Source organism: Vanacampus margaritifer, chromosome 15, assembly GCF_051991255.1.
Source record: "Vanacampus margaritifer isolate UIUO_Vmar chromosome 15, RoL_Vmar_1.0, whole genome shotgun sequence".
Taxonomy (NCBI): Eukaryota; Metazoa; Chordata; class Actinopteri; order Syngnathiformes; family Syngnathidae; genus Vanacampus; species Vanacampus margaritifer.
This window is the reverse complement of record NC_135446.1, coordinates 9,589,449-9,610,484: the sequence shown is the minus strand read 5'-3', so window position 1 is coordinate 9,610,484 and position 21,036 is coordinate 9,589,449. Positions and strand designations below refer to the sequence as shown.

The following is a 21,036-nucleotide window of genomic DNA, read 5'->3' as shown; positions in this document are numbered from 1 at the left end:
AGTGTTCTTCACTGGCATTGTTTGAGCGTCACCTTCAGCATGAAGCTCTTCTTGGCTGTCCTCCTGTGCGCCATCGTCACCGCAGTTAAAGCCATGGGCGGTTGCCATAGTGACCGGGATGCGGACCACAGAGAGCGGCTCAACTGCACTGCGGCCGGTCTCGGCGGCATCCCTGCGGGTCTCCAAGCCACGATCGAGGTAACCGTGCCACGACTTCTGGTAAAATGAGGCAAAAGTTAGATTTTATGTGCATCAGGTATCTTTGTTAGAATATCTATGCCAGTGACATTGGATTATTTTGCACAGTAGTCTCACGGCACCAACAGTATCTCACAAAAGCTAAACCCGAAGTGAAAATGTCCAAATTGAGGAGAGTTTTTCCTCTCCCTAGTGTCATGTGACTCGTTAGTGTCCTTAAATTTCAGGTGTGACTAGACCATTTCAGATTATGTCAAAATCTTAATTGTGTTTTGGTTCTTGTCCGTTACTGTCTCATGAATGTCACGAAATACTGTATCTCTTCTTCTGCGCGACCACTAGATGCTGATTATTGCACACACTTCCTACTTCCTGTTTGACAGTTTAATCTCTTCCCTTGTGAGGTTCTCTTGTTTCCCAGGAACCAGTTCTCCAGCCTGTCCTGGGAATCTTTCCAGATGTTCAGCAAGCTGTACGAGCTGGACCTGACAGCCAACGAGGTAACCGACCCGTGGGTCACGTGACCAGGTTGCGTCGCACTAATATCCACTTCGCTGTCCCCTCAGGTGGGTCAGGTGACTTCGAGCGCCGTGCCACTTTTGCCAGGTCTCAGCGTGCTCCGACTCGGACACAACCGCCTCACATCTCTGGTCGACAGGGCCTTCTCCGCCTGCCCCGCCCTGACAAATCTCTACCTGGACAATAACGCCATTGAGTCTCTGAACGATGGCACATTCGCCGGGCTCAGCAAGTTGGAGGTTAGTGTGTTAGCGTGGTGGAGATCTTTTCAAGTCATACAAAAAACAACATGAATTATTATTTTTTTTGCCTGTTCCTTACACATCCTTCCTGTCAGGTCCTAGACCTGACGTCCAATCGCATCAGGGTTCTGCCACCCCACTTGCTCCGCCCTCTGGTTGCCATAGAAACACTCTACTTGGAAACGAACCAGGTAGGAGAAGAGAGACGAGATTGTGCGAGACGTCTGAGTGACCTCCATTTCCTGCGTTTCCTCCTCAGATCAGCGAGCTGCCGGACGATTGGTTCAACCCAAGGGAGGACGTGCCCTACCTGTACCTCTCGGACAACCCGTGGGCGTGTGAATGCAGCCTGACGTACCTACACACGTACCTGGAAGACTTCTACTTCAACTTCTACGTGCGGGACGGCAAGATCATCTCGAGAGACCCCAAGAGTTTGGTTCGTCTCCCCACGTGCCAAACAAATCAATGGAGACATATATTACATACGTTCCTCCTCTTTGTAAATGTCTTAAACCGGGGATGTTCTAATAATTTTTTGCACCCAAGTCTGAGTCCAAGTCACTTGATTTTGAGTATCTGCTAATACCAAGTCCCGATTTAATACCGAAAAAAAGAGTGCATTCAACTGTTACACTAATGTAACAGTTGGATTGATCATTGTTCATTAGTTATGCCTGGAATGTGACGCACAAAGATGACGTCATAGAAAAGTGTCGGCTGTTGTAGCGCTACAGTACTTAAGCAACAGAGCAAACCAAATACCCTGCACATGAAAATAACTATCATACTGTATTCTCCAACTTCTCATGAAATTATATTGTATTTAGTAATTTACCCCGTCCTTGCACAGCTTCCGATCCGGTCAATTCAAACCAGTCCGACTTCAAGACACCAATCCAATTAATTGCACAGCATTTCTGTTAGTGTCCCTTTTTCTCCACTCGCATACAATTTCTACAGAAATGGTATTCTCTACTTGCGATTTGTAATTGCAGCTTGTGCCATACGTGAGGCATGTGTGTTCCATTAAAAGTCAAAACTGGCTCTGGCCTTGCAGGTGTGCCACTCGCCTCAGCGATCCAAAGGTCGAGCCGTCATGGTTGTGGACCAGGATGACTTGTGTCCGCCTTCTACGACGCCACAGACCGCTACCACCCCCCTACCGCCCAGCGTCACCAGCAGTGTCACCGAGGGTCCGGAGTGGAAAAGTGAGGGTGCCAGGGGCGATGGGCCTGTTGCTAGGCAGCCTGCAGTGACCACTTCCAGCACTTCACTTCCTGAACACTCTCGCACCACAACCACCGTGTCGCGCCCTACGACTCCAACTTCATCACTTCCTACCACCGAGTCACTTCTTACAACTTTAACTGCAACTCTTCCCACCACTCTCCCAGCTGTAACGCCCGCCAGCTCTGAGGTCCCACGGACGTGGCGGTGGGAGAGGAACGAGGGTGGCGCCACTCCCCTCCGCCACATGCCCGGTGCCGGTGTGTTTTGTGTGTGGTTGTTTGCCGGTAATGTGTGTCTGTGTGTATTGGGGGCAGCGAGTTCCCTCATGACTCTAGTGAGACTAGTGGTCCTGTACAGGGGGGCGTACAAGCCACTGAGCACTGCGCTGGCGACAGGTGGCGGCGCCCAGCAGGTGAGGGTCTACGGGGGCATGACCGCAGTTTATCGTTCTGTCCTCTTTGTGAGCCGCAAAGAGGGAGAGATGGTCCAAGGGGGCCCGGTGTACAGGACGACCTTGCACCGAGCTCCCGGGACACAGGTGGCGCTGCAGCAATGGAGTGATGTACTGGGCGAGCATCAGGACGGCGCGGGGTGGAGGCAACGCTTCAGTGTGCTTCTGCGCCAGGAGAGGGAGGGGCCGGACGGTGGGAGAGAGGAGCGAGATTGGGTGGTGGGTGCGTGGCTGGCACAACAGATACCCAGCCTGACCCCGGAGTGATGGCCCACTTACTAATGTCCTCCCTTTAGTTTCTGTTTGCAAAATTGCTAATGCTAATTAAATTCATTGGTTCATACACGATGTGCATTTAAAATGAAGACAGCTAAATTAAATCTAGTTATACAGTACAGTGCGAAATATCTTGTCAAAAACTATATGACAACTTCTTATTAATCAGGATGTAAAAGAAAATGACATTTTAAAAAAAACACCTACACTACGGACTATTCCTAAAAGATTTCAGTTGGCCTAAACAACATGAAAGATTCACATTTCACCGAAAGATAACACAAATGTAACCACAAAAATCCCGATCAATTAGCTCTGCTAGTGAAAAAGTATTCAAAGATAATTATTGTATGTTATTTTTTAATTCACTGTAGGTTCTATTTTTGCCTTTTTTATGGATACAACACGATGAAATTTGGCATAGCCAAGTTGACTCTACCCAAAGCCCCATGCGTGTACTATTAATTATTAAAATAATTTGTTTGTTTTTAAAAAATGAAATAATTTCAAGGGTGGTGAAGGTATTATTTGATTACTGTATTAAGTGTAATCTTTGCGTGTTCAAAAATAATTGAAAAATGAGATCTGATGAAGAAGCCTTCTTTATAAAGAATTTATTTTAAGAGCTCTTAAAGACACTTGAGTAAATGCTTACATTCCAAAGGTGATGTTAAGCCTCGAGTGTGTCAATATGAAAACACACAGTCGTTTTATAGATGAAAAAAGCATACTCCTCCTCTGAGGCTGGACAAAGGGTTAGTAATTATAATAGACAGACAAGTGATTTACTGACATGTTTACTCCATTTCCCCGTCCAAAGCCGGAAATATATGATTAGACAGGTACTGCCATGCGACCTAGACTCCCTCAGACCCACAGTGATCTCCATGAGAACTTGAGAACTTGACTCCCTTTCAGACACACACATTTCTTATCTCACCAGCTGGAAGGGAGTGAAAAGTGTTATTCATTACAATACAGTTAATATGCCCAATATATTTCACACACACATTATCACAGTTATATGGCATCTATATACTATAAGTAAATTCATAAACAGTAAAAATATAAATTGAAAATGTTAAATGTCTTCAGTGGTCGGAATGATAACAGCTTAATTAAAACACCACCTACCGCATAGCCCCATTTCATTTGAGTTTGTATGTATGAAATTGCGCCACCATGTGTGTCGACGATTGATTGCCAACAGGTGGCTCGTTGTTTTGACTTTTGAAGTTTGAAGATATATTTTTGCTTGAGTCCACGCAACTCTTTAGCTTAACTTGTGGCTTTTTAGGCTTTTTTTTTTTACTTTATTCTATTCACCTAAGCAGCAAATGAAGCTTAAAATAGTCTCTTGTTTTTATCTTGCGTCCAGATGGCGGTTGTTGACAACATGGCGACAGTCGAGGCAAACTTCCGGTTTGTGGAATACCTATGACGTCACTAATCAATTAATTAAACTTAACTTCCGCCTCTTCTTGTGAATTATTTTATCTTATTATATCGTCTCTTTTTTTCCCCGTATTTAAAAAGACAATTTTCGAGAGAGAAAAAATATAGGTATACGAAGTTGTATTTTTCAAAACCTAAATAAATAAAATTAGGAAATATTCTGAAAACAAGGAGAAAAAAGTAATTTCAACAAGTGATTTTTAAAAATACAACTTTATTCACATAATATCATGAATGTTATTATTAACCGTACCTTACCACATGGAACTGTATTCTAGAAAAGTATATTGTTTTTATTCTGGAAGAAAATGCATTACTGTAATATATGAATTTTGTTAAAAACAAACAAACAAACTCTTGGTGTCAGATTTATGTGATGATAAATCACAATCAAATCTGAAATTTTAATGAACCCATATCTTAAGAACCCCTGATTTATATGATTACAAAAAGTTCATTAAGGGAGACATACATTTTATACTTGAAATGAGATCTGAGGTGTCTGTTAGTTTGCTTTAGTCAAAAGCCTCCTAAGAATAAAAAATGTAGACATATATTATAGACACAGCATATGATTACATCCGCTTGTTTATGGGATGAACAGACATAGTGAATCTGTTGCATTATCACTGGTGGGTGCAATTCTTTACCAAGACACCAAATTATGCTTGGGGTAATTATGTTCATTATCTCCACCATTTGGTAACAAATCGGCAGACTTGGTTGTTTTATGTCATACTTGCCCGGGGAGCAGACATTCCAGACACAATTATTTAGATACAAACACAACAAGAAAAATCAATTGTGCAGAAGACGTCCTCTGTCATCAGTATTTGTTTGGGTTAAAGGTCATCATAGCCTGCTCTCAAAAATGCAAGGGTCTTCACCTTGCCCAACCGGAGATGATGTTCCGCCCACTGCCTCAGGCACTAACATAGAAAAAAGAAGTGTAAAAAAAAAAAGGCAAAATATCACTTGGCATGTCAAGACATCAAGTGAGATGTCTTGAATGAGTTGAATTGGTTAGAATTCAATGAAAAATATGGAAGGGTCAAGCACATTTGTAAAATATCTGCAAGAATTGGGACATTTTGTTATGGAAAATGTGCAATACTGAAAAATATTTTCCCCTATGTCACTAGCATTCCTACAATAAAAGATTCTACGCTGACCTTTGACCTGCCGGCTCAGGAGGCGTGGCCCCGCCAGGCCGATGCCCAGTGCCCCAATGGGCGCGGTGATCAAGATGGCTAACACGGCTAACGTTAGCACGTCTAAACCGAACTTCTCCAATGTGTCATCACCCACGTCCCGCGCCGTGTCCAACGCCGTAGAACCGATGGCTGCCTGTTACACATGTAGGTTTACGTTTTGGGCCACTGCCGTTACCAAGTTTCACTGGACCCGTGCTGAACTTTGACCTCTAGCTAGATTGGGCGATATACCTGCACCGTAGCTTTTGGCAGCCAGGCGATGGCGATGAAGAGTTTCTCCTTAAGCACAAAGCCTGCGCCGTGTACCAGCACGAAGGTGGCGGTCAGTCGCACCACCAGACCGATTGCGATCACAGCCACACCCAAACCTGCACAGAACCGCAGCTGAGTCAACAGGACGCGATAGGTTGCTGCCTCTATTGTGCCAGATGTGCTTCTCACCCACAGTGCTGACGCTCAACGTTGTTATGATAATCTCTGTTCCAATCAGGCCGAAGAGCAGGGGCTGGAACACGTCCCAGCACCTCCCCAATATGGCTGCCACCCCCGCCTGCAGAGAGACGCCATATCATTGGCTGTCCAATAGAGATACAGCATCTATTTGAGTGAAGGCCGGGCTATATTATTCCTCTGTAGGTTAGAGGATGGATGAAACTGTAACTGCCAAACTTTACCACTATAAAAAGTCAGTGTGCTGATGTTTTATCCAGAAGCTGGTCCATGTCATGCATCAGCAGTCATTTTATTGCGGTATGGTGTTTAGAGAGGAGGTCACAGTATGAGATTTTGTATTCCTCAACAGGTTAGAGGTTGGGTGAAACTGTAATTGCCAGATTTCACCACTAGGTAGAGTATGTGTGCTGAAGTTGCAGGATACCTCAGTGGTTGTCTAATTGAGTTACGGCATCAAATTTTTCTAACATGTGATTAAGTATCTAACTATCTATCTATTAGAGTGGAGACCACAACATGACATTTGTTATTCCTCCAAAGGTTTGAAGATGGATGGAATTGTGACTGCTAAATGTCACCACTATGTGGCTGAAGCTGTTGGATACATCAGTGGTGTTTAATAGAGTGGAGGCCATGGAATGAGATTTTTTATTTTTCAAAAGGGTTGAGAATGGATGAAACTGTAACAGCCAAAATTGATCACCAGGGAGAGTACGGACACAAACCATTCATCCAGAAGCTATCCCATGGGATACATCAGTGGTCATCTAATTATGGGACTGCTGAAAGCAGCACATATTACTCTCCACCCTAGAAAATCCCCAGATTTTTTTGCAAAAATGCGGCCCGTACCGTAGATCGCACCGGGACAAATGAGGTATCAAACGATGCGGCTCGATCTGACTCGGTGCGGCATTACTTTTCTAGGAATTCCGAGATACCATGGCGACGCAATTCCCAAAAAAGTCCCATAGGAAATGAATGGAGAAAGGGGGAACAAATTACAGACTAGAAAAATTCCCGCGGAAATTTTGAATGGGACTGCTGACTCTTGTAAATGAGCTGAACAGTTTAAAATTTAAACCACTGGAATCGCTCAAGAAATGTGGAAGTTAACCATAATCAACATCAACTAAAAGTATCTCACTGTCCCTGAAAATGTATTCTAAAAAATGTAAATGAGCTGAACAGTTTAAAATTTAAACGACTGGAATCGGTCAAGAAATGTGGAAGTTAACCATAATCAACATCAACTAAAGTATCTCACTGTCCCTTTAAGAACGCTTCGCTGTTGCTTGCTCCGCTCAGCAGTCCCATAATAAACCCATTTCCTGGGTAGAATAACAATATGTGCCTGCTTGCTCCGCTCAGCAGTCCCATAATAAAGCACCTTTTTCCAAGACACGCGCGCGCATACGTTAACCGACCCATATGAATTTTAGCTCATTTTGTAGCAATTTTTCCCATCTTTAGCTCAGTGTCGAAATTTATTTTAAGGAATGAAAGCTCTCCCCCCTGTGCGGGTTCAAAGACAGTGAGTGAAATAGCCTTCTATTACACTCTGTGGAGCAATTAGGCTTTGAGTGGCGGGAACCAAAAAAATCTATTTCCAAAAGTTTCACTTCAACTCGTCACCATGGCCACTATCTTTGCTCACTAGACATCAAATTCTCACATTTTGTAGTGACAAGTGTCTTCTTTCAGACAAACTAACTTTTATTTGACTAAGGTGTCATTTAGTACCTTTATTTTCACTTTAAGCGAGGAGAAGTCGGACTAACTCGCCTATCTTTTCCATGTTAAATTCGCCTCCTTTTTCCTCTTCATTTTGGATAAATCATAAGTTTTCAACCTGCTGAGTCAACATGCTCGCGTTCCCCAAACCCTTGCCGTTCTAACGAGCCATTTCTTGAATCTGCATCTTGAACCGTTAAGTCGTGAGAGGCTTTTGTTTGAGGTGTGCGTCTCTCATACAATATCAATGGAATGTGGGTGCGTGACGTCTCCAAGTCAAATATGTGTGCGTGAAAGTGCATTTTTCTTAAAGGGACAGTAAGATACTTTTAGTTGATGTTGATTATGGTTAACTTCCACATTTCTTGACCGATTCCAGTCGTTTAAATTTTAAACTGTTCAGCTCATTTACATTTTTTAAAATACATTTTCAGGGACAGTGAGATACTTTTAGTTGATGTTGATTATGGTTAACTTCCACATTTCTTGACCGATTCCAGTCGTTTAAATTTTAAACTGTTCAGCTCATTTACAAGAGTCAGCAGTCCCATTCAAAATTTCCGCGGGAATTTTTCTAGTTGAGGTATGGTGTCTATTACAGTGGAGGCCAGGTCAAAGTATGTGATTTTATTAATCCAAGAAGACGTTAGAAATTAGTTGAAACCATTAATTCCAGATTTCACTACTAGTTGGTAGAGTAGGTGTGCAGAATCTATCTATTACCTTGTCAGCGCGCCAACCCAGCGCGGCCAGGAAGGCCAGAACCAAGGTGCACAGGCCGCCGGCCCCGGAGGCACCCAACACTTGAGTGAAGAACACGGCAAAGATGGAGAAGCCCAGCAGGAGGAAGCTTCTGGTCACCACCACATCCTCCTGCACCAGTGCCACCTTCAGCCGGATATCAAGGACATGGACCACATGCTCAAACTGTTTTCCATACGCACCTGATCCACGCTGGGGAAGAAACACAAGAAGATGCCCACAAGGACGCCTCCCACCACACCACCCACCACCTCCAAGAGACCCTTCAGGACGCTCATCCACGTGGAACCTGCGCACATCGGCATGCACGTGTGCATGGAGAGCAAAACTCAACCCTGCCCAAGTAAACAGAATCCGAACCTGTGGAGAAGGCCACGCCCAGACACGTGGAGAAGCCCGTGATGGCCAAAATGTCGTCAAAGCTGCCGGCAGCCATCAGGAGCGTCGGGATGCCCTGCGGAAGGCCGGAAGAACTTCACTAGAAGCCCAGATGAACTTTTGGAGTAGCCCGGTAGAACTTTAGTCCGGGAAAACCATCTGCTTACCTTCTCGCTTCCGTAACCTTCCTTCTGGAGCAGCAACATGGATGGAACCACCACAGCTGGTGACACCGCCGCCAGGACGAACCTGCGCACACATGCACACGGGTTACGTGTTTGTCCGCAACTAGGCCTACACGCAACACGTACCCCAGCAGGAAACCCCACACCCAGGGTAGAGCCAACAGGAAGTGCGAAACCACGGCAACGACGCACGCCTCCACGACGCACGGCCCGATCGCCACGCGCAGGCACACGGCCTTCAGACGACGCAGCGCCTGAAAGAAGACCCCCGTTATCACGTGTGTGTGCATACGCGTGTGTGTGCAGTACCGAGGGGTCAAGGCCCAGTCCTGCTCGGGCCAGGATGATCGCCAGTGCTACGCTCCTCAAAGCCGCGGACCAGGTGGCGTCCACGTAGACGGCGTCCGTCACGTATGGAACGTTCCTCAGGAGCAAACCAGCCAACAGCATGCCTGCGTAAACACACACACATGCCAAACATCAAGTGTATGTGTGTGTGCGTGTATGTGTGTGTGGCAGACTGGTCATACCAAGCAGTGGCGGGATGGGGGGCAGGCCAGGAAACTGGACCATCCCGAGTAGTCGCCCCCCCAGCACGGCACTAATGAAGATGATGACAATGCCGAATACTCTCCCTCCCGGTAAACACTCACTTCCTGTTACTGACCACGCTGCACCGAAGAGCAACGCCAACACACATGCTGTGCACGCGCGCACACACACACACAGGTTTGTTTTACTATCTTTGTGGGGACATCTCATTAACATAATGCATTTCCTAGCCCCTTCCCCTAACCATAAAAAAATATTTTACCCCTATTCCTTACCCTAACCTCAACCATAACCCAATTCAAACTTAAACTCTAAAACCAAGTCTTGACCCTCAAAAAGAGGTCTAAACTTGTGGGGTGCAACAAAATGGCCCCACATTGACGGGTGGGCCCCACAACTAGGGGTGTCAGGCCATTACATTTTTTTTTTGCGTAATTAATTGCATGACTTCAGCTAGCTCATGATTAATCGCAAATTTTATATTCATTCTAAATGTACCATAAAATATTTTTCTAAGTTTCATACTCTTAACATAAAAGTTGAAAAAAATGTAAACTAATAGAAATATGGCTGCATTTTTCATACAGTAGTTTCATAATAATTAATAAAATTGAGTTACAATTAAGATGATAAAAAAAGAGTGTGGTATTGATTTGTGTTGGTCATTTTTCTGCCACTAGATGGCAATAATTGCATTTGTAAGACGTTGGTGACAGCTCAGTCCATTTTTCTTTTCAAATTAAGAGCTATCTAATCTTTAACATGAAATAACTTGTGAAATTCTGCACATTTTTAAAATTGTAAAATACAACTTGACTACAGTCTCCACAAATATATGCATTATTATTAAATGTATTACTAATTTTGATGTGGATGTGTCTGCTGCGTTGCGACTGGAATTTCCCCCAGTACAGGCTTTCCAAATAAGGGGCGGTCATTCATCGCACATTTAAAAAAATGGTGGCGTTAAAGGAACTTTAACTCAAAACTAACACACTAATTTTCACACCCCTAATATAAACATGTAGGCTACATACAGATACACACACACACACACACACAATATTGGCTGGTTGGCACCTTTGGTGATGATCAGGTTGAAGAGTCCATGTGGTCGAGGACATCTGTTCTTCAAGCGGCTGAAGGACGAGGCGCAGCACGAACACATCTACACACACACATAATTACTGTGTGTCTGTGTGTGTGTGCACGGCGGACCTCACCGTGTCATCCAGCTAGTCCGTTGTCGTTGCCACCACAGCAATCTCTCTGGACCTTTACTACCACAATGCACTGTAACCAGTATGTGACTCTGACACACACACAGACACACACAATAAAGTCTTGCACTTTGACCCCACTTGTATGTGCTTGTGTGCTTTGTGGATTCCTTCCTTGTTGTTCTTCCATCCATCTCTCTCCTTGTCTAAGTCTGTAAACACTCGTTGAAACACACACCCAAACATACACAAAAACACAAATGTCTACAGACAAAAACAACAGCTACGCGCAAACACATACACACAAAAACACACACAGACACACAAAGAGCGAGAGCAGTTGTGTAGCTTTACTGTTTAACACAAAAAACATTCCACTTCCTTTACATGGCTACTCATAATACAAAAGCAGGAAGTGACATCATAAGAGGACCCACATCCAACACACGTGATGTACAAAAAAGTGTAGAAAAATACTCTTGAAAAAAGCAAATCTTACAAATGACGGCTAACGACTAACGACGAGGAATGTGGACGTGAAGGAATGAGCTAATATCAACAAGTCACAGAATTTCCGTCACACGCAATCGTCTCATCGTCTGTGGCAATTAGCCTCCTCTTTTAGCCGGCACTAGGCTAGTTGAGCTAGCAGCAACACTTGATGGAACATGGGAATAATCAACATCACAAGCTGTGTAACTTCTACTTTTCGTAAAGCTGTTTGAGCATTTATTCCATATTCTTGATATCCACTTGACACATGTAGTCCCATGGATCTTGAGATGGATATAAAAGATATCGAATAGATGGTGCTAGTAGGCCAAAGCTAGCACTAGCAGTAAAAAAAAAAAACAAAACACTGGTAAGACAGTCATTCTACTACTGCGCCATAACTAGTACGCCAACCTCAACCTGGATGATCAAATAAGTGTTCAAAGAGGCTAACGTGTTAGCATCTGTCATGCCAATGTTACAGCAGCTAGCATCAGAAGGCTAACTGTGTCGATTGAGTCACTTCTTCTCTGCAACAAGTGCAAAACGGCGCGTGTCAGTCGGTCAGGTACGTGCGCATGAAGATCTGCTGACGTATCCACGGCGTGAAGTGACTGACGTTGCTGTACACGCCGGGTCCCAGCACTTTGCTGAAGCACACGCTGCCCCATGACGTCAGGCCGAACAGCGTCCAGCGGCCCCCCGACGACTCCTCGCACACCAGCGGACCGCCGCTGTCGCCCTGGAAGCAACACACCGCGATCAACACAGGCTGAAAAAGGACAGGGGTCATATAGAATAGAGCCTCGAAGCTAAGTTTTGGAAACTACAACTCGGGAGCTACAGCCCAGAAACTACAACTTGGTATGACTTAGAAGTCGGAATATGGAAGCCAGAGCTTTAAAGCTTGTCTTGGAAGCTAGAACATAAAATCTAGCACCTGGATCTCGAAGCTAGACTATAGAGGCTAGACTTACAAGCTATAAACTAGAGCCTAGAAGCTAGGACTTGGAAGTAAGACCTTGGAAGCTAACCTAAATGCTAGAGTCAAGAAGCTAGATTCATAAGCTAGAACTTGGAAGTGACAGCTAAAGGTTAGAGCCTAAAAAGTAGCACTTAGAGCTAGAGTCTATAAGATAGAACTTAGAAGATAGAACTTCGAACTGACAAGCCTAGAAGCACCATTCAGGCGACACAAGTCCGCCAGTACTTCTAAGAGAAGCTAAAACCTAACTTGTAGGCATGCGGTGGTTACCATGCAGGAGTCGATGGTCCCGGCCTCGTAACCGGCACAAAGCATCCTGGCAGTTATGGTTTTCATGTCGAAGTAGGTCTGGCACTGGGACATGGAGATGATCCGTACTTGGCCTTCCTGCAACTTGAACGGCACTGTGGAGGATGGCCCACAAAATACAGCCTAGTAGCTAAAATGTAGCAGCTCAAACTTGGAAGTTAGAACTTCGAGGCCAGGACTTGAGTAAGGACTTAAGTACCTACGGTAGAGCCTAAACAATTGAAATTATCAGCTAGACTTGATAGCTAGAAATTCTAGAAGCTAGGACTCGGAAAATGGGTGTTCGAACTTACTCCTGTTGCCCATGTGACCCCATCCTGTGATGTAGCAGTAGGAGTCAGGAGTGGGAATCTGATTGGGTCCTGGTAGACACACGGGTCGCACCCATTCCGTCTCCTCCACCTGGGGGGCGGGGACAGATATGATCCCACAATGCCTCAGCAGTTCCACCAATATTCTCCTCAATCCCCACAGGGACGGCTCACCTCCGAGTCCAACTCCACCACGCTGATGTCGTAGTCCACCACGGCGCGGTTGTAGCGTGGGTGTACTGTGATGGCCCGCACGGCGCGCCTCTGACTGTGCACGCCCGGATGGTCCAAGTTGCTGAGACCCAGGAGGACCTTCCACAGGTGGGCCTTCTCCCTCCTACGTACGCACGTACATGCGCATGAGTCGAGGACACACTGTCACCACTAGAGGCCACTAGAGAGACTGAAAACTTATTGCAAGCAAACTTGAACTTGAAAGCTAGACTTATAAATTAGATCTTGGAAGGTCCAATTTAGAAGCTCGAACCTAGAAGCAAAAAACTAAAAACTAGTTCCTCGAAACCGGCGCTTTAAGGCTAGAGCCTAGAAGCTAGACTGAAGCCTATAATTTAGACATGGATGGTCTCACCCCTCGAAGCAGTGCGCCACCGTTAAGGCCCACTTGGCGCCGATGAGGACGCAGCCGCACACGTGACCACTCTGACCGCTCTGCAGCGAGCACTGCCAAGGCCACGCCCCCTGCCGGGCCACGCGACCTCCCAGAATCCTCTTCCGCCTGGAGGGTTGCGCAACCATCGCCGGACGCAGGCCGCACTCTGGCCGAGAGACGGGAAACAGGAAGTAGACTCAGCCCACGCCGCCCGAATAGACCGATCGGAGGGATTGATGAAACTTACCGTCTCTTGTGCAGACTACAGCCACGCGCTTGCCGGAATGACATGAGTGACTGACATGTACGTACACACACAGACAGAGATGCATACATACAAAGTTACTAATGTTAGCATTAGCATGTTTACTCACTTCCTGACGCGCCCCCAAAATGGCTTCTTCTCTTACAAACACACACCTCCTCTTCTCGAGGCGTGCCTGTAGAGCCAACCCTTTACGCTCCTCCCACTCGGGATGAACGTGCAGCCAGCGACGGCGGCCCGGAGGACCTCCCTGTTCGGGCACCATAGAAACGGAGGCAGGGACCCTGCGGGACAAGCTGCCTGTGATGGGCCGGCCGCATCACGTGTGATTCTGTGTGAGTCTATGTGTGCGTGCTACTGACCTTACCCTAGTCCCAGCTGGTCACAAGTCAGTTCGCTGAGCTGCTGGTTCCACTCGTCTGCACAGACGTGATAGTTGTCGGCTGTCCTTAATACGGTCAAAACGGAACCTGACGATTGGCTCAGAGACACTCCACACAACAACATATCACTCAAGTCATCTCCTTGTGTGTGTCTATGTGTTTGTGTGTGTCTGTGCGCGCAGATGTTACCACAGTCCCACTCGTCGGAGGCGTCGGTGCAGTGTTTCTTTCCATCACACCACAACGTCCGGTGCACGCATTTATGATTGTTGCACGCCAACTCGTTATCTCCACACGCCGCTAACACAACAATAACACACACTGGGTTAAGTCAAGGCACTCGGACTTGGAAGCTAGCGCCTATAGCGGTACTACTTAAAATCCAGATCATGCTACTGACTAGAGTCTAGAAACAAAGAGTGAAGCTAAGAATTTAAAGATAGGGATTAGAAACTAGTACATAGGAGAAATTAGAAGTCAGTACGTAGGAGCTCAACTTAAAAGCTAGAGCCTAGAAACTAGGCTTAGAAACTACAAATACAAGCTACAAGGCTATTACTTACTACAGCTAGTCTTTAGGAACGAGGATTTGGAAGCTAGAACTTAAAAGCTAGATTATAGAAACTAGTACATTGAAGCAAGAGCCTAGTGCTAGAAATTGGAAGCCAGAATATAGAAGCTAGATCTTATAAATTTGAATATTGTATAAAAGCTAACAAAGCTTCTGCGTCGCATCGCACACCGACAAACAACAGTCAGTTAGCCTAGCCTAGCCTAGCAAAAGAAGCCAAAAATTGAAAAGCTAGAGCCTAGAAAGAAGCTAGCAGTTCGTAGCTACAACTTAAAAGCTAAAGTCAGAAGCTCGATGTGAAAAACCCTAACTTGGAAGTTAGGCTGCTATACTAGGGTGATCGGATTTTCTCATTTTAAAAAAACGGGACACAACAATTTCACTGAAAATAAATCAATGCTAAATCTATCTTGGTTGTCAGTTCAACAACTGTAAACAAGACAGTGCGGTTAGCATTATCCAACCTTTTTTGCTCGGTCCTGGCAGCTGTGCCATTTACTTCACGCCAGTCCAACATTGTAACATTTTATTGCAAATATGCTGCCAGAAAAGCTCATTTTACGTTGGGTCTGACCAGCGACCGCCGCATTAGGCTAGTAGGACTACATTTCCCATGATTCTTAGACACGGAAGCAGCAAGTTGTTCGAGTTCCAGTATGATGAAAACACACCTGCTAGCGATTTAACTGTTAAATTCCTTTTTAATTGGTTTATCGTATGAATCGCTATGACAACAGTTTTTTTTTACATGGACACGACAAATGGCTAGCTGACTTCACAGATTAAAATCAGAACACTGGGATGGAACCTGTGTAGTAGTGAGACAAAACAAGGGAGCTGGCGAAGTCGGGACACAAGGTTCAAAACAAGACTGTCCCGGTTAAACGGGACATCTGGTCACCCTAAGCTAGATTTAGAAGCTAGAACCAGGGCCAAGACAGTACAACTGAGAAGCTAGAATGCTAACACTGGAGGCCATGTGACATCATGCTACACTCGGCAACGACTCACAGCAGTTGACCTCATCGGCCAGAAGGGGGCAGTCTGGGAAGCCATCGCAGATCATGCTGGTCTTGATGCAGACGCCGCTGCCTGGACATTCCCAAAGAGCGCGCTCGGTGCAGCCTGCCACGTACACGCAGATACATCAGCACCAGTGTCTCCACTTTTGTGTCACAAACGTTACGACGGCGGTCTCACCGCAATGGTCTTCGTCGCTGCGGTCGTCACAATCGGCAAGGCCGTCGCAGCGCTTGCTGGCGAGGACGCATCGTCCCGAACGACACTTGAAGTGGCTGGGGGAGCACTCTGTTGCCACGGCGACATAACAAACATGGACAGGAAGTGAGCGAACGGCGAATCGAGTGGAAAAGTGTACGCATACTCACCATCCACGCCGGCCTCGGGCAGAAGGCACGGCAAGTCGCCGCCCTCTTCGGGAAACTGAGCGCAGTCTGAGTCATCGGGCCATTGTAATCCCACGATGCCAAGCACAGACTCGCACTTCTCCTTTGCCGTGCGACACAGAGACCTGTGAGGGGAGACACGCCGAGTAATCACACTACAAAAATAATCACTACCACTAGCAAAAACAGGCAGCTCCAGCATACTGCACCAGCGCACCTGCAGGGCGGCACAGTGCTCAGGCTGAGTGGGTCGCACTTGGGTACGAGCAGCGTGCAGGCGTAGAACATAAGGTACTGGTAACAGCCCGTCTGCACCAGCGCCGGGAACAGCGACGACTCCCATGACACGGAGCTCTCCCGCTGCGACACGTGACCCAGGAAGTTGGGGAAGCGCGTGTGGTTGTAGGGAAGGTTCATGCACAGCTCCAAGCTGATTGGCTCACAGCCGGCTGACACGCCCACAAGGGGAGGAGTGAGTCAAAAGAATTGAAAACATATTTTGTGAACTGGAATGAAAATTTGTCAAACACTTACTGCAGTTCTGATGTCGCGCGTCGCAGGAAATGGACGTGCAGCCGGGTTGAGTGGGGAGGCACGCGGTGTGAGCTGTAACACACATGCACAGTCAAACAGTGACACACACACACACACACAAAGGTGTTTCCAGACGGATGTCTCACGCTGTTCACGCATGCAAAGGTCTTCATCGCTGCCGTCTTTGCAGTCGTCCTCGCCGTCACAGCGGAACGCCGAAGGAATACACTGGCCGTTACGGCATTCCCAGAGACCCTGGCTGCGACATGCTGCACACACACACACACACACACACACACACACACACACACACACACACACACACACACACACACACACAGGTGAGCGATTCCTGTGATGTGAGCGGCGGGGCCATCATCACCATGGGAACTCACAGCAATTGAGCTCGTCGCTTTTGTCGACACAATCGTGGTCGCCGTCACAAAGCCAATCCCTGGACACGCAACGGCCATCGCCGCAGCGATGCTCCCGCGTCGCGTCGCACACTAACAAACAGTCAGTTAGCCTAGCCTAGCCTAGCAAAGGTTCTCAAACTTTTTGGGTCCTATATAGGCAAAATGTTTCAAAGCAAATATTTTTTTTAATAGGAAATCAAGTACAAAAAAAAATCTCTTTAAAACAATATGTTCTATTTATTTCTATATTGGATTTGTGGAGACTGAATAAAGCAGCAAATTTTCACCTGTTTTACCCATCTCAAGTGGCGGCCATTTTGCGACTTGCTGTCGACTGAAGATGACATCACAGTTGCTCAGGGCTCAGGTAATGACCAATCACAGTGCAGCTTGCGAATGTCAAATGACCAAACCTGAAAACAGGTGAGCCGTGATGGTCGATACCTGAACCTTGAGGCACTGTGATGTAATTTTCAGCTGACAAGTACTAGGCAAAATGGCCGCCCTCTGGATTTTTTGGCTTACTTCATTTTCCACAAACACAACATTAACCACAATACATTTAAAGTGCAGGCGTGTAGAAGTCAGAAGACATTGTCAAGAAAATCTTTGACTTGTCTTCTTCTTGAATATAGCAAACTATCTCTGGCTGGTCGCGTTCGAGAATCTCGATTTCGCGTGTGCGCCCTCACCACAGTCGAGCTCGTCGCTGAGGTCTCCGCAGTCGTCGTAGCCGTCACACAGCAGAATTGGCGGCAGACAGCGGCCCGTCGAGCAGCGGAACTGCGCGTCTGAACACACTGAATGATGATGTCATCATTGTGATGATGGCGAGGCATCGCCATGATGAACACCTGTCAAGCATGTGCGTGCGTGCTCACCGCAGTGCGCCTCGTCGCTCCAGTCGTCGCAGTCGTTGTGGCCGTTGCACACCAGCTTCTGAGGGATACAACTGCCTGTGGCGCACAGGAAGTCTTCCTTGCTGCCACATGCCGCTGTGGGCCAATCAGAGGAGAGTAGTACATGAAAACAGGAATAATGTCCTGTCCCATGTTGCCCTCTTTACTTCTTATACGATTGACCAATCAGAGAGCACCATGTGACCTAACCAAAATGAGACAGAAGAACGTCCTGTCCTGTACCGTCCTGACCTATTTGCAGGCCGTGACATCACCAAACATGTTGGACCAATCAAAAAGAATACCACTCACAGGCTTTACCCACAGCCTGTCGAGGTGTGTAACAGGCAGGGGGCGCTGCAGAGGACGAGGTGGCATGGCTGAACTGCGAGCAACGCAGGAAGTCGGGCCAGGACGCGTTGAACATCTGCAGGACGGGCTCACAACCTTCCTTGGCCGCCTCGCAGAAGGACGCGCACGGCAGCACCACCCACCTGCGGGCGAGCGGGTGAGCGAATCTTCTCGGATGGGATGAGCGGCGCATCCCGTGGCTACCTGTGCTGAGCGTCGTCGTCATGGAAACACTGCGGCAGGGCCAGAGAGCAGCCGAACAACATGATGTGCTTGTAGCAGGACAGTCTACTCAGGTAGCTGAAGAACCTGCGACAAATGCCGAGTCATTACACCGATGCACATCTCTCCTCGTGCCCCGCCCACTGTTACCTTAACAACATGTCCACTTCTGAGCTCTTCACCACGGCGGCGGAGGAGGACAGCCATGTTTGGTTGTATGGCAACATGTAACACTGAGGCTCCGACAGAGGCTGACAACCACCTGCACACATTTTGAATTTTAAAAAACAATTATAGAACATCATATATTAGTAATATTGTCTGTCTATATGTGTTGCTTGCTGTACCATTGGTGGTTCAATATCAACACAGGATTACCTGCGTCAGGCGCAGATGTGGCGCCGGTCAGCCAGGTGGAGCTCAGCGAGGTGATAGACGTCAGCAAATAGGTGGCCGTCGTGATTGGCAGAGTGGGCGTGGCCTGAGAGGCATCCGCAGGTGGGGAGGAGCTTTGACTGTTCCCACGGTAACCGGGCTCCATGTCAGCCATTGGCTCGGGAGAAGGGAGGGGGCTGGAGTCTGCGAGATGGCCGCCAATCACACCTGTGCAAAAAAAAAACACACAAAAAAAGATGTTTCACAAGTTCAGCGCGCGTGCATTTGTGTGTGCGCGCAAGGAGCCTTTCGATTGGTTCATTTTAAATACACAAGCGTGGACGTCTATGAATAGTGTCAGAGGGATCTGGTTACCATGGCGACCCCGGTTGCACGTCTTGCTCACTCACTCACACTCTCACATGTCGGCTAATAATAACAATCATTGGGGAAGGGCCCCCTCCGCCACAAGTGCCAGCTGGGGTTAGTTTCCGACACTACGGCGGCAATGTTTGTGTGCTTTTCACGCCTTTCAAAGTCGTTTCAAGGTCAGCGGTGAAAGAAACACACACGTACGCCCTCGTTTATAGCTTGAAAGAAGACAAGGGCTAGATGAAGATACTGAAAAGGTGACAAGATGTTTTGCGACACTTGTAAATATTTGACATTCCTCCACATTTAATTCCGCTCCTGATTGGCCGACACCTCCTGGTTGTCATGACAACCGCTTACAAATGTACTCTTTGTGTTGAACCAACATGTCAGAAGGACCTACAGAGGTGTGTGTGTGCGTGTGTGAGTGAATACCGGTGAGGGTGAGCACGAGGATCACGCCGCCCAGCAGGCCGGCGATAGGAAGTAGGACGTAAATGAGTTGGAGGCAGCTGGATGTCTGTGGTTTGTGAGGACATGCCTCCTCGCCCATCCCGCTTTCTGTTACTCCACTGGTCGCCTGCTGGAGCACAGAACATCAGCAGAGATTATTTTGGACAAAAACTTGTATTTTGAAGACATCAACACAACATTACAAAAAGCATTTCAAACAATAACAAATATAACCCCTTTATTTACTTAACACATTATGTAATTAAATTTAAAAAATCAAATTTTAATTGTATTTTTTTTATAAATAAACACAAGAAATAAAAACATAGAGTAATTGTATTTGATAAATTGACTATTTGACATTTTTTTATTTGCAGTACAACAATGAATCAATAATTAAATTAAATAATACAGTATGGAGAAATGTTTTCTTAGCTTGCAATAATATTTTTCTTTTTTCCCTTCCTTACAATCGTTTCACATTTAAAACATCAATCACTTAATCACTGAAATAGCAAATTAGAGATAACTATTAACTACAACAAAACAAAAAAAATAATACATTTCAATACCCAAATTTTACTTTCCTCACCATTGCCCTAGAGCCAGGGGTGGCCAAGTCCGGTCCTCAAGAGCCCCTATCCAGCCTGTTTTCCATGTCTCCCTCCTTCAGTGCAGCTGAATCTAATGATCAGCTCATCAGCAAGCTTTGCAGAAGCCTGATAACGATCCTGATCATGAATCAGGTGTGTTAGTGGTGAGAAACATGGAAAACAGGCTGGATAGGCGAGGACCGAACTTGACCACCCCTGCCCTAGACGATGACGGAGACAAAAGGGGCGGAGGTAGACGAGTCTTAAAAGTCACGTGAGGCAATTAGCACTAGTCAAAAGTCGATACTGCTGGGATATTTTCTGCTTCCGGTTTGTTCCTCGCGTAGCTGAAAGCCACGTGGGCGCGCGCGTGCACTCACCGTGTCCGTTTCCGCGCTAAAGGTGACACGCGGCCACGAGCACATGACCTTCTTCTGCCGCCTCCACTGAACGAACGCGCCGACTGAAGTCACTAAGCCAGGCCACCGCTGTGGACTTAGCCGTTGCTCGGCCCGCCCCCTTCTCTCACTCCTCTCGTCACGTGACCGTGCCTGGACGTGACGCGCGTGCAAAGAATGCCACTTTTGTCTCACACAGGCACACAGACTTAAATGACA

At 46.6% G+C, this 21,036-nt stretch overlaps 3 protein-coding genes across 9 annotated transcripts; 1 reads left to right on the top strand and 2 right to left on the bottom strand.

Annotated features, from left to right (window-relative positions):
• The first annotated feature begins 39 nt into the window (after positions 1-39).
• LOC144034934 (uncharacterized) lies at positions 40-4,770 on the top strand. The gene is made up of 6 exons (XM_077544131.1): positions 40-198; positions 603-698; positions 765-956; positions 1,055-1,150; positions 1,219-1,398; positions 2,020-4,770. Exons 1-6 carry the CDS (start codon positions 40-42, stop codon positions 2,908-2,910), a joined length of 1,614 nt encoding a protein of 537 aa, XP_077400257.1. The 3' UTR covers positions 2,911-4,770.
• LOC144034937 (sodium/hydrogen exchanger 9B2) lies at positions 4,569-11,153 on the bottom strand. Of its 3 annotated transcripts, XM_077544135.1 has the most exons (14): positions 11,014-11,153; positions 10,876-10,927; positions 10,733-10,820; positions 9,631-9,801; positions 9,410-9,552; positions 9,227-9,354; positions 9,083-9,164; positions 8,898-8,991; positions 8,720-8,826; positions 8,499-8,648; positions 6,030-6,138; positions 5,820-5,956; positions 5,547-5,721; positions 4,569-5,303 (listed from the first exon to the last, which is right to left on the bottom strand). In XM_077544135.1, the coding sequence occupies exons 3-14, from the start codon at positions 10,818-10,820 to the stop codon at positions 5,227-5,229; spliced, it is 1,461 nt and encodes a 486-aa protein (XP_077400261.1). In that variant the 5' UTR covers positions 10,876-10,927; positions 11,014-11,153; the 3' UTR covers positions 4,569-5,226. The 3 variants fall into 3 exon arrangements, with proteins under 3 accessions (XP_077400261.1, XP_077400260.1, XP_077400263.1); XM_077544134.1 differs by having other exon boundaries at positions 10,876-11,041; XM_077544137.1 differs by lacking the exon at positions 9,631-9,801 and having other exon boundaries at positions 10,876-11,041.
• A 47-nt stretch (positions 11,154-11,200) lies between these two features.
• corin (corin, serine peptidase) lies at positions 11,201-20,949 on the bottom strand. Of its 5 annotated transcripts, none has more exons than XM_077544122.1 (24): positions 20,800-20,949; positions 19,809-19,956; positions 19,005-19,229; positions 18,777-18,888; positions 18,609-18,713; positions 18,366-18,547; positions 18,036-18,149; positions 17,847-17,954; positions 17,134-17,244; positions 16,885-17,007; positions 16,739-16,810; positions 16,422-16,653; positions 16,187-16,329; positions 15,999-16,106; positions 15,810-15,923; positions 14,417-14,527; positions 14,212-14,335; positions 14,000-14,128; positions 13,827-13,876; positions 13,559-13,745; positions 13,144-13,306; positions 12,952-13,060; positions 12,620-12,753; positions 11,201-12,106 (listed from the first exon to the last, which is right to left on the bottom strand). In XM_077544122.1, the coding sequence occupies exons 1-24, from the start codon at positions 20,842-20,844 to the stop codon at positions 11,921-11,923; spliced, it is 3,135 nt and encodes a 1,044-aa protein (XP_077400248.1). In that variant the 5' UTR covers positions 20,845-20,949; the 3' UTR covers positions 11,201-11,920. The 5 variants fall into 5 exon arrangements, with proteins under 5 accessions (XP_077400248.1, XP_077400250.1, XP_077400245.1 ...); XM_077544124.1 differs by having other exon boundaries at positions 19,809-19,953; positions 20,800-20,945; XM_077544119.1 differs by having other exon boundaries at positions 14,212-14,527.
• Between the last annotated feature and the right edge of the window lie 87 nt (positions 20,950-21,036).